General features: G+C 34.7%; 1 protein-coding gene across 4 annotated transcripts in view; it reads left to right on the forward strand.

The window, feature by feature from the left end:
* The first annotated feature begins 7225 nt into the window (after nucleotides 1–7225).
* Nucleotides 7226–13109, forward strand: part of LOC144962878 (ATP-dependent RNA helicase TDRD9-like) — a 39698-nt gene continuing 33814 nt past the window's right edge. For all 4 annotated transcript variants that reach the window (XR_013643536.1, XR_013643537.1, XR_013643538.1 and 1 more), the window contains exons 1-6: nucleotides 7226–7802; nucleotides 9194–9281; nucleotides 10984–11178; nucleotides 11770–11991; nucleotides 12214–12336; nucleotides 12574–12654. Coding sequence is in view for 1 of the 4 variants with exons in the window: in XM_078896242.1 (XP_078752368.1) it covers nucleotides 7603–7802; nucleotides 9194–9281; nucleotides 10984–11178; nucleotides 11770–11991; nucleotides 12214–12336; nucleotides 12574–12654 (909 nt within the window). In the remaining 3 variants the exon portion in view is untranslated. The remainder of the gene's footprint in view (nucleotides 7803–9193; nucleotides 9282–10983; nucleotides 11179–11769; nucleotides 11992–12213; nucleotides 12337–12573; nucleotides 12655–13109) is intronic.

The raw sequence follows: 13109 nt of genomic DNA on the forward strand, positions 1-13109 counted from the left end.
AAATCTAAAGGACGAGGAAAAATTAAAAATAGATGTAAATGTTAATTTTAAATTAATTGTAGGAACATTATTCTCTGTGTGGTCAATTTTGGCCAAATTGGCCAGGCCAATGGCTATCTCGCAGCCACGGTAAGAATCTCGTCAATGTTTGATAAATCGGTTTCGAGAATTGAGATCTATTTCAGGCCCCCGGTTTCGAACAACTCTCAATCAAGATTTCCCGAGAGTAAATAAAACACTGTAAATTATATTATTCAGCCGTGGAATTGCTATAAATTTTATGCCTGTCCATAAAAACACTACGATTTCTGATGATGCCTATAATAGGCTCGGTATCAAAGTTGTCACTATCGATTAAGGTAAGTATAGACGATAATTGGGTCCTTTTTAAATATTTTTATTTCCGGTGGACTGAATACACAGCTGTGTTTTCAGTCCACTTGTAGACTGAAAACACAGTTCCATTTCTAAAAGGAACTGTGTTTTCAGTCCACAAGTGGACTGAAAACACAGCCGTGTATTCAGTCCACCGGAAATAAAAATCTTAAAAAGGACCAAATATCTTATATAGAGCAGTAAAGTTAGGTGGCCCAAACGTAAACAAAGGTCGAGAAGCACGTGGCAAACCACATGTTCCTGTCTTGACAGCTCACGTTCCAATGTAAATAATAGAAAAAATAACCTTTAAAATTTGGCTGTTAGGTGGCAAAAGAAACACATATTCATAAATACTCGATCATGCATCAAATAATGTCTAGATATGGATATTTTATGGAACAAAAGGTAAAATTTTCTAAAATTTATCAAAAGTTACAGTCTATCTATTTTTAGACCAGAGCAAATTATTGCGCTGGTGTGAACAAAACGAGAATTATTCGGAGCCTGATTTTCATAATAATTTAGCCTTATATTATTATTTCTGCAACTGTTAGATTTTATGTAAACATATTTTCAATACTGAAAGTGTATTGCCTACAACTCAAACTACAAAATTGGGAGACCTATATTATGCGTAAATTATTCCGGTCCCTAACGGAAATCACTAGCAACTTGTTATTGTTTACGTTTGGGGCACCTAACTTTACTGCTCTATAATTGATACCTTAATCGATAATGAAGACATTGATATTGACCCTATTAAAGGCATCATCCGAAATGGACAGGCAAATAATTTATGGCAATTCAACGGCTTAATAATATCATTTACAGCGTTTTATTTACTCTCGGGAAGTCTTGATTGAGAGTTGTTGGAAATCCGGCTCCTGAAATAGATCTCAATTCTCGATACCGATATATCAATTATTGACGAGATTCTTTGCTTGCTGCCAGATGACCATGGGCCTGGCCAATTTGAACAAAATTGGCCACATAGAGAATATTGTTTCTACAATTAATTTAAATTAAGATTTATATCTATTTTTAATTTTACTTAGGCGGTAAGAATTTTTGTGATTATGAAAACCGATGAGTTTTCCAAAGAGATCAGTTTTAGCATTGTTTGCCCATCTAAGGTTCTATTTGGTCACTTTTCACATTGATCACTGGCCTTGAGCACGCCCGTACCTTGAGGCCTAAGGCCTAAGGCCTTCATCCCCCCCCCCCCCCCCCCCCCCCCCCCCCCCCCCCCTCCCACCCGTCCCAGTCTTGACTTTGTCATCTTTCAACATCCTTTCTTTCAAAACCATTCCGTGTCCTTTGTCTTGTAGAGCTTGTCCATTGTTCATTGTCTATCATTTGAACAATGGCTACTCAGACGCATGAACCCTCGAGTTCTTCGCTTGATTTGTATGTTGGAAGAAAGTTTCTAAAACCATTGTTAATTCTCATTTGGTGCGTAGCAGGAAGCAAGAGGTGACACTGGGTAAAAGCAAGGGTGGCACACTTATCTACGCAAATAAATTATATAAGAATATGACCATTATCGGAGTTCTTATGATCAATGGCAACTACAAATGTTTGCACTTGGAACAGTTCTTTCAATGCAATGGAAGAAATAAATCCATCAGCTATTCTATTATTTATATTGCTTTGTTCATGTACTACGTGTTTTTGTTTTATTTTTTTATTTTTTTTTTATATTTTTTTTGTTAGAACAGTTTATTTGACGGAATAGCAAAGTTGATTTGCCAATAAGGAGCTTTCAGTCTAGCTGCTAGGACATTGCTTTGCTCTTGGATCTATGTTATACCTACTTCTTTTCTCTGTCAAATTAGTTTCCCTTTGCTTTAAATTTTCATTTGGTGCGTTAGCAGGTAATTGCAGGCTTGACATCTGAGTGCAATTGGAATGGACTGTTTGAACATCATTATTACGGTATTATTATTATTATTATTATTATTATTATTATTATTATTATTATTATTATTATTATTATTATTATTATTATTATTATTATTATAGTTGTATTTTTTATTACCATGCACTTTTCACTACATTTTGTCTTGCCTTTTGAAATAAGGTCGTTTAATAAATATTGGACTGAAATCAAACTACATACAACCTATTTGTTTAATCTTTTCCCTCATTGTTACTTTGATTTTATGTCACTCGTTGCATCTTTGTATTCTGTTCTCGAATTCATGAACAGCCACTTGAATATAGGGGGATAATTAATTCCAATAAACATTGTGAGATTTTGTCCTCATCCTGGAGTACTGTGGGTGGAATTCCCCTTAGGGTAGGGGAAAGCTGACTGTCTTGGGTGGTTGTTGATTGGCCCTTTACTTTGCTGTCTTCCCCATCGCCCTTTTATCATTTATTCTTTCCATGTTCTTGTTCTGGAACAGAATTGAGACCATGTGGCTCCCCCTGCCTGGAATCATAGAGTAGGAGAGAGATAGTTAAATGACTTTGCCCAGCATTTGACATGTCTGTGAGAAGTGATACTTTTTTTTTTTTTTTTTTTTTTTTTTGTAAATCATCTCTCTGACTCTGAGTCTTGATAAAATATGAGTATGAATAACCATCTAGTATTTGTCTCCTTTTGGCGAGAAACCCCGTCTCAATGTCTGTGTGTGTTGATACTTGGTGGTCATACATTGGGTAGACTGCTGTAGGCTTTATTCTTAGGTGCCTGTGACCCAAGATTGCAGGCATTTTTTATGTTTTGTGTACATTTTTCTCTTTCATTAAAACGACCGCAAAACGTCATAATCACACCCCCTTCGGTGGACTCTTCATCGGTCAACATCCTGACTAAACTATCACTTTTTCCCTCTATACTAGACCATTTGGATTCCATGTCATTTACTGTCACCTCTTTGTGTACAGTTCTTCGGGACCCTTTTGTTTAGCCTGGGCCTGGGATCTTGAACGAAACGGTACATATGTTAGCTTTTATAATAATTTCCATTTGCACCCATTTGAGTGTATGATATGCTATCTACGTAGGTCTTTTAAATGGCGAATTTGTCCCCAAGTGGTAATTGCCCCCCCCCCCCCCCCCCAAATCATGAACAGGGAGATCACTTGCCCCCCCCCCCCCCCCCGCCTATACGTTTTTGCTCCTGTCTTGGAATAAAATTACTTGGTTTTGTTCTGGCCCTGATCGGAGACCTTGGCTGAGAGGAAAGCAGTTATTTGTGTAGTTAGTTTTTGGAGATTATGGGGTTTCTCTCCTTGTAAGTCACCTCTTTGTTTTGTAATTTATGTAGGGTTGTATTTTTTTGTTGTGTGTGTATAATGATTTGTAATCGAGTCTATCTGTTTCAGTTGTATCGTGTCCTTGTGTCTGGTGAGACTTTTGTGTGATCTCAAACTAAGTACACGGATGGTCCGCTATTGGAATCAACATCTGTTCCCTTTTTGAACCATTTCCGTTTGCCTTATTAATTTTTTCTCGTGTGCTAATATAACTTCCTTTCTACTATCCCTAAAATCACCTCAATGTTTTATAACTATTATAAGTGCCATCAAACCTTCAAAAACAAAGTCCTTGAAAGAATGTTTTCCCTGCGGCTCACGCCGATATTGCATAAACCAAAAGTGTCCCAAGCCCGTAACCTTAACTTATAAATAAAAATAGGAGCCAAAAAAAATATTTTTTTTAAATCGTGCGGGTGCAAGTAGCTACAAAGCAGTCCTTAATCTCTCTCTCTCTCTCTCTCTCTCTCTCTCTCTCTCTCTCTCTCTCTCTCTCTCTCTCTCTCTCTCTCTCCCTCTCTCTCTCTTTCTGATGCTCCGCTCCCTTAAACATATTCAAGACCCTATGACTATAAAATTTTGTTCTCTTTCCTTTTTTGTTGTTGTTGTTGTTGTTGTTTTTGTTTCGTTTTTCTCCGGACTCATATTGCCACGTACAAGAAATGCACAAGGCAATAAATTTTGACGTCTCACTGTGTCCTAAATTAGAATAATAAACTTAAAAGTGAGAAAAGTAAATAAATAAAAAATGTTAAAAGTCAATCAAACTTCTCGAGTCACCAGGAATGGTGTCAACGTGTTGAAGTTGAAATTTAAGAAATTTTTTGTTAAGTAAGTACAAAAAAAGAAGAAAAAAAATTAAGGAAGAAAGACAGAAAATATGCCTAGAAAAGTAACATTTTTTTGCATTACTAAAAAAGTGTATATTTCATCCCCAGCCAGGCGGAGTTGTCGTTCTAGTAAGGTCAGGGGTTCGAGCCCCAATCACCGCTGCGAAGTTTTTATTCTCTGTTGTCTTCTGGTACTTTCCTACTCACTTCATTTCTTGTTATTATCAACATAAGTGCCTGCTCCACTCACTTTTTGAATTAAAAATTCACCCCAAATACCGGGGCATACTCAATGTGTCAATCGTTTTTATGTTACATGTTTGTGTTGAGAATATTGTCCATTAAGCTTAAATGCTGGCCAACTAAATTCGCGGCGTTTGTGTATGTTAAACCCGTGACCTCAAGTAGTCGGGGAGAGAAGGCTCTAGTTAGACTAAGCTTTGAAGTGCCTTTTTTTTTTGGGTCGTGGATAGCTCATACGGTAGAGTCACGATCTCCCCGGTCAGGCGGAGTTGTACCAGTAAGGTCGCGGGTTCGAGCCCCCATCGCCGCTGCGATGTTTTTATTCTCTGCTGTCTTCTGGTACTTTCTTACTCACTTCATTTCTTGTTTTATCAGCATAAGTGCCTGCTCCACTCACTTTTCTGTATGTCATCCGTAACGCTGAAGGTACGCTCTGTTCATTTACTCCTCTTTGGTATACAATGATGACGTCACACGAGTAAATAATTGTGTTCCATGATTTCCAGGTTGGATTATTTTAATCCAAACAGCCTATTTAAAAAAATTATTTTTGACGTCTTTGGATTGTCATTTGAAGTTTGGATTTTAAAATTATTTTGCCTGAAAGAAGTTTTCAAAATAACATTTTATTTCATGCAATAACAATAACTGCGAACAAAGGAATTTTGTCAAAATTTAATTTTTCCCCTGAGATGTAGATTTATTGCATCTTGTAAACGTAACACAATTAGAAAATAATTAAAATACTAATGGACCCAAATAATACAAAGAATCAACAATGTTATGCAGATAACTTAATTTCCCACTAAACCTTCCATAATTTAAATTGTCAAAACATGCATACACGGTAACCGGGCATATTATAATCTCATTATCCACTTACACGTTAATCGGGTACCATACTTATCGGGGTTGTGGGGGGGGGGGGGGGGGACCTCAGGCCCACCCATTGTTTATCTTGTGGTATAAATCTAATGTAGGAAACAAATCAACCAATCAGCCAAGTGGTGCTGAATCTATGGCAGACATCGACGATCAGGACTCTTCAATCCTCCCTGTGTTCTGATCCTCCTGGCAAGATGATGTTTGTTTTATTCATCATTGCAGTAAACGTCCTGAAACACGCGTTACGTATAGCCTGAGCATTGTCAACCTATGCTCCTATTCCATCATTTTTTTCTCTCTCAACTTCATTCTCTGAACAGATGGCCAAGGAATTTCAATCGTTTTTCTCATTTAGCATTAATTATATATCTTATCATGTCTGCTCCAATAAGTCCTGGTTAATCACCCCCTTTTCTAGAATATTCTCATGGTTCTTGTAAAAAAAAAAAAACAACAACAAAAAAAATAAAACAACACATTCCTTCTTTCTATTTCTTGGTTGATGTCCCCTCACAGTCGCTCAGACAGGGATTGATCATATGTCTCTTTATTTACGTATGCTTTAGTGCTAATTCAAATATTTCTGTCATTCATTATTAGCTTCAAATTGTTGAAGTGGCCAATTGTCTCAAAACGGTATCATGTTGGGACGAAGAAGATGACAAGAAGTGAATAAATTGTTAAAATGGTCAGAATAATGAAATTAATTATGCACGTCATCAACCTAGACAGTCTCATCCATGAGATACATAAACATATCGCAAATGTCATATCTTTACTATTACGATTTTGCTAGTATCAATATCATTCCGAGGTAACAACGTTTTTAAATGGTCGGTCACGAAAGCATCATAAATTTTTAAAAGGCATGTTTTTCTATCTACCTCATGGAGGATTTTTTCAATCAGATTATATTTGATATTTAAGGTGATTGAATTTATAAGCTTATTTTATTTGTTGGGAGTTGTGATGATGTCGCTTGCGGAAACTGTCGATTTAATCGAAGAAACAAAAACACAATGTGTGTGTAAGTGTTCTGTAAAAGACGGCATACACATTTCCTTTGCAAAAAAACCGTTGGTTTTATAAAAGTCGACTACTATTTACTATAGAGCAGTAAAGTTAGGTGCCCCAAACGTAAACAAAGGTCGAGAAGCACGTGGCAAACCACATGTTCCTGTCTTGACAGCTCACGTTCCAATGTAAATAATAGAAAAAAATAACCTTTAAAATTTGGCTGTTAGGTGGCAAAAGAAACACATATTCATAAATACTCGATCATGCATCAAATAATGTCTAGATATGGATATTTTATGGAACAAAAGGTAAAATTTTCTAAAATTTATCAAAAGTTACAGTCTATCTATTTTTAGACCAGAGCAAATTATTGCGCTGGTGTGAACAAAACGAGAATTATTCGGAGCCTGATTTTCATAATAATTTAGCCTTATATTATTATTTCTGCAACTGTTAGATTTTATGTAAACATATTTTCAATACTGAAAGTGTATTGCCTACAACTCAAACTACAAAATTGGGAGACCTATATTGTGCGTAAATTATTCCGGTCCCTAACGGAAATCACTAGCAACTTGTTATTGTTTACGTTTGGGGCACCTAACTTTACTGCTCTATTACGATAATAAAATAACATTAACTAATGCTGCAAAGTGAAAATCTTCCACCCTATTTTATTTCTCTCGGAAAAATCATCAACATAACAGCTGTAAATACATAATATTATGTTCATTTTTAAATGTTTCAACCCTACAAAGCCTTAATACACTGCTGGACATAGCCCTACGAGTACGATTGCAGAAGAAAATCGACGTCTGAGTAGTGCTCCAGTCCAGTGAAAGCCGAAAGCTGAAACTGAAACTTGATTACTAAGAACGACCCTTTTTTTTTTTTTTCAAAATAATTATTTTGTGATCAAAACTATAAACAGTTGCAACAGGCATGTCTACCCTATCTCGGTGATATTTACAATTTCGCAACCGCCATGGCGCTTCTAACAAACAGTCTGGGAGTAGATGATCTTGACGACTGGTTTAAAATTGGACTCGAAGAGAGTAGGAAAGAACCAACAGCAATCGCAAAATCTGCTTTGGAAGGGAAGCTCTTTAACTCAGCAACAGGTCGTCCGTATACACAGGAAGATTTACAGAAAGATGTGGATGCCAATACTCCGAAGTTCAGAAAGTAATAACATTTTAATGATATGATTTTATTTGTCTAGAGGGAATAAAACGAGAGGTTTTTCACATTGTGCGTGAACTTAACAGCAAAAAATCAAATTAACCCGAACCGTAAATGATAAGGCCACATAAAAAAACAAAAAACAAAAACTGTCACTAGACAAGAAAGAATGGGTCTTAAAGACACAAATAAAAATTATGAATCATTTGAAAAACAATAGATACTGCCAATACTAAAGTTATTTATAATCACAATACTTGCCCTGACAAATGGAAAAAAGAAAATGCAATAATTACTCAAGATTTCATATTCATATTCATAATACACTTAATGATGGGGATATCCAAATTATCTTTTAAAAAAATCAACTGATTTGACATATGAAGTCTACTAAAGGTGTATAAAGAATTTTAAAAAAAAATTGATGATAACCTGTATTAAGATTTAAAAAAAGTTGTTGTGTAAAAAAAAGAAAAGACTAAACACTAATCTTAAAAAACAAAAAAAAAACTAACAAATTTTAAAAAATAATAATAAAGAATTCCCAGACACAAACCCTAAACATGGCAATTTTCTAAGAGATATTGTTTCATCTCTAGATTCATTTTTATTACGGGGCTTTCAGATTTTTTTGTACGAATCTAATCTACACTATACACACAATTTTCAAGCTGAGGCATCCAGACTGGATGCCCTTCATTGTTGCAGTGGCTAATAATGGGTGCCATCAAGGCAACCGCTGTGTCCCTTTGATGAAATTTAATGTGTTTGAAACATAATCATTTTAGCCTGCTATTCTTCTCTTTAATTTGTTTTCTTTTGTCAATTATATGTTACTACATTGTATTGTAAATTACCATTCAAATAAGATCTGACATATTAATCAAATATTTACATGTTGTTGCAGATCCTAGTCTGACCACCAAGTTAGTGAATGGCGGCAAAGGTTGGTAAAACAACTAAGGTCAGCCAAGCTTTACCAATATGTACATCATGATCTCCATTCTTTTCCTTTCCACATGACGAGTGACATAGAGAAACGTAAACAATCCAAGAAATTAGAAGGATGCAAACAGCCCAAGAAATGCTTGCTTTGTTGTATGCCTATACCAATTGTTTTTTTTTGTCCCAGAGAATGAGGGTGACAGAGACTGTTAGGCAATCTTACAAGTTTTTTTTTTCCTACAAAGACAACACTGTTCACGACCAGGTGCTCATTTTACACCTGAGTATGATGATAGAATTTGAGTAAAAAGCCTTTTCCAGGGACTCAACTATTCGCTGCTTAGAGTGGGATTTAAACCTGGACCTTCTGATCCAATGGCGAGAATCATACCAATAGACCACATAGCTGCAACAGTACATGATTAAATAATTATTGCTTTGCATTTCAGGCATCAACAAGCTCCAGAAAGACTTGACTATGTTGCTGAATACAGACGCCAAGATGAGGAAGAGTTGTTATCATCACATGCTGCTAGTGTATGTATTTTTTTAAAGACAAAATTTTCAAGTTTTCAATGCTATATAGATTTAGTAAATATGAAATTATACTATAACTTATAATTCGTTTTTGATATTACAATTTGCAATTTAAGTCAATGCAATATTTTATTATTGAATTTTTGAATAAACGAATCCCTAAAATATAAGTTTATAAGTGAATTATATTGAATATGGATCCTTGGGATGAATGCCACAATTTGACATTTGATTAAATAGTTTAGATATACAACTTCAATAGGGTTCAATAGTCGTGATGTCACATCTCTCGTAATGACGCATAGTAACTTAGTAACTGGTTCTAAACTATCGGAACACTGGCGGGTGCCCTTATGAAATACTTCTCCGACGAGGATAAAAGTGTATCCAGAGGAGAAAAACATAAATCTGATCATTTTTTACTTTTATACATTCTGATCACATGACATGTAAAAACGTTTTAGTCAGCATGAAGAATAAAAAGTACTGATTTTCTTTGTTTAGAACCAAGCTGCTCGTTGCTGGGCAGACGTGACATCAGACTATTGAATCCTATTGTCAGTTATTAGATATACAGTAAAAACTGGTTAAACCAAAATATGTTGTCATTTTTTCCTCTTTATTTCTGTCAATCAAGTATCGATAAACTGAAAGCCACTATGCTCACCTATCTTTAAACTGAAAAGAAATTGCCAGATAAATGAATAACCTAAGAGAAAAAAGTCCCGTTACAACTGTTACTTGATGTGCTCTCTTGTATCCATTCAACCCACTCACATAGCTCCGTTGACACCCTCTCCACTTTGCCACCAACTCTTCCCGCCCCCTGCCCACACTAATCCACAACAGCCCTATTCATGTCTAATTGTCTCTCTACTCCACCACTCACTTGCCCCTCCCAACCAATCTCACTCCGACTGCATGAGTCTATTCTTACTCGATGGTGAGAATACAAGAGCCATAATGTTGTAACTTCATAAAGATGATTTTGGAGTTATAAAACTATTGCTCTTTGGCACCTACTACCACTACGCTCGTTTGTGTGTACATATAGGTACACAAACACCCCCCCTAACACACACTCACACACAAACACATTACATTACTTTAACCACAGAGTCACATAGTTGAGGAATTTAATGCTATGCATTGAGTGTGATAGTGGGATGAATGATAGCAGTGGAATAATAATACCCTTGGTAAATCATGATAACTTTTTGAGGTATGTTTAAACCGAACTAGAATACCAAGTCCCTTGAATTTCGGTTTAACTGGTTTTTATTGTATGCTCAGGACTTAACAAGAGTGTGGTGCTGTTGATGTCTAAAAATTTACAAGAATGTTCTACTCTTCTGTCATAACTGGCATTCCTTGTGATAGTGACAAGTTTAGCCTTTTATAAGCTGGACTGGAAACTAAAGAGTTGATCATGAATTTAAAGTTCACTATTGGAGTAGTTAATCAGTTTTTCTTTGCTACAATGCATTTAATTATTTTTAATAGTTTTGATTTTTATTATTTTATGATTAGTTTTGAGTAAAATTGAAACTATAATAAAGTAAGATATGTAGATATTATGATATGAAATAGAAATAATGTTGTATAATAAAAGAAATTCTGGGACCAAATTTGTTTTGTAACTTTTAAACCCATAAATGACACTATGATATACCTCGCTTCGTTGTATGTTTTGACATTATAGGCTAGTGGACGTCTATCCCCAACTGCCAGCTCGGTTTCTGACATGATGAATAAATTGGAATTGGACAGCACTGTTGTTGGGAGTTCTGTTGCTGTACCTGATGATCTTTTACCTGAAGGAGCCACAGATGTTTACAAAAACTATAAATTTGAACATAAATACACAGATTTGCCTGTTCTTAACTGTAAAGAAAGGGTATATATTAAGTTTTCTCCTTATAATTTGTTTTTTAAAATACTGGTGAAATTTGATTCATCTAATTGTTTTAATGCCTATATTAATCTTTTTACAAACACCACCAATATAAGTCAATGGTTTTTCTCCTGTATTTAGTTTTACTACCATTTTACTGACGCTGATATGACCTGAATGTGTGGCAAGCATCGTAAAACAAACAAGAATAAATTAATTGCATATTCTAGCATTGCTCCTCTTATAATTTTTTCACTGTTTACTGCTTCATTACACCCACAGATCTTTTGTTTTAAACACCAGTGACTTAAAGAAAGTATCCAAATATCTGCATAAGGATCAGGAATGGAATTATTTTTAAAACCTTTTGTTATGGATAAAGAATATCTCTACTTATTTCATTTTGAACTCGCATGTTTACAATACAAACTTCAACATCTGATATCCAGGAATATTACTGTTCTCTCTTTCAGCATTTCGTAATTAACTTAAGGATATGTTTTATACCCTTCTGAATTCTCTACTATCCTTTTCGAATGTGAGATGAATTTGTTTTATCTTTTCTTTTTTTTTTTTTTTTTTTTTTTAAAACAGATAATGGGAACAATTGAAAGCAATCAAGTAACAATTCTTCAGGGTCCCACTGGTAGTGGGAAAACTACTCAAGTTCCACAGTTTATACTTGATTACTATGCTAAAGAATCCAAATATTGTAATATTGTTGTGACGCAGCCAAGGAAAATTGCAGCTGTCTCTGTGTCTCAGCGTGTTTGTGATGAACGAGACTGGGATGTTGGCAGTGTTTGTGGTTATCAGGCAAGGTTTTGAAAATTTTTTTTTTATAGTTTTGAACATACATACTGAATGTTTAAGGACCATAGAACTCTTGATCACAAAGTAAATTGCTGTTTTGTAATTTGAATTTTTGTTTTATTTTTATAATTACTTTAAATATTAATAAGACCACAATTTATCCTAATGTAAATCATACGATTGTTTAAGTATATCTGTTGATTTAATTCTTTCTTGTACCTGTAGGTTGGTTTGGATCGTGAAGCCAGTGATGATACCAGAATACTCTATTGCACCACTGGTGTTTTGAAGGAGAAATTTATCAACAAAAAGAATATGCATGAATTTACTCATGTGATTTTAGATGAGGTAATATTTCATATGGATTTTTGTCTATGCCATGTTATTTCAGTTGCAATAATCTCTCTGTTTCTTAGGCATCCCCCCCCCCCCTTTTTTTTTTTTAAATAAAATTATTATGGAATTAAGTATGTTAAGTATATTATGAATCGATGTTACTTTCATGTTAACTTTGGATTTTCATTTTGAAACTAATGATTTACCTTCATGATTTGTCTAATGTATGCTTATTTTTTTTCCCCATAGGTTCATGAAAGAGATATTGAAACAGACTTTCTTTTACTTATTGTCAAGAAACTATTAAGAAGTAACTCAAGTCATGTCAAGGTAAGTTTTCACTGGTTTTCATATGTTTACTTGAAGTCCATTGCACAATAAATAGTCTTATAAATTTTGATTTCATGCTGTGTTTGAAAGAGCCATCTGAATTAAAAAAAATAAAGTTCAAGGTCAAATCTGGCCTGGTACTTGACATTACCAGATTTTAGATTTTAAAAAAATGTTAACTTGATTAAGATTCAGTAATTTAGAGACTTGCTTACTGGCATTTCTATTTTAACAGATTTTACTGCATCTGTACTAGTTGTAGTATTTCTTTCAAACAGGTGGAATAGACAGAGTGACGTCATGTACATCAAGATATTATTCCCTTCATATTTAACACATTTAGACACACATTTGGATAGACTTTGTAGGTATTGATTAGAATCATGTATTTCTTGTAAGGCAGGCTTTATAACTTATAATTCTGTATTTGACAAATGTGAATTTAGGTTTACAAA

This window comes from Berghia stephanieae, chromosome 1, assembly GCF_034508935.2.
Source record: "Berghia stephanieae isolate SIO BIC M18660-M18661 chromosome 1, UCSD_Bste_1.3, whole genome shotgun sequence".
Classification (NCBI taxonomy): Eukaryota; Metazoa; Mollusca; class Gastropoda; order Nudibranchia; family Aeolidiidae; genus Berghia; species Berghia stephanieae.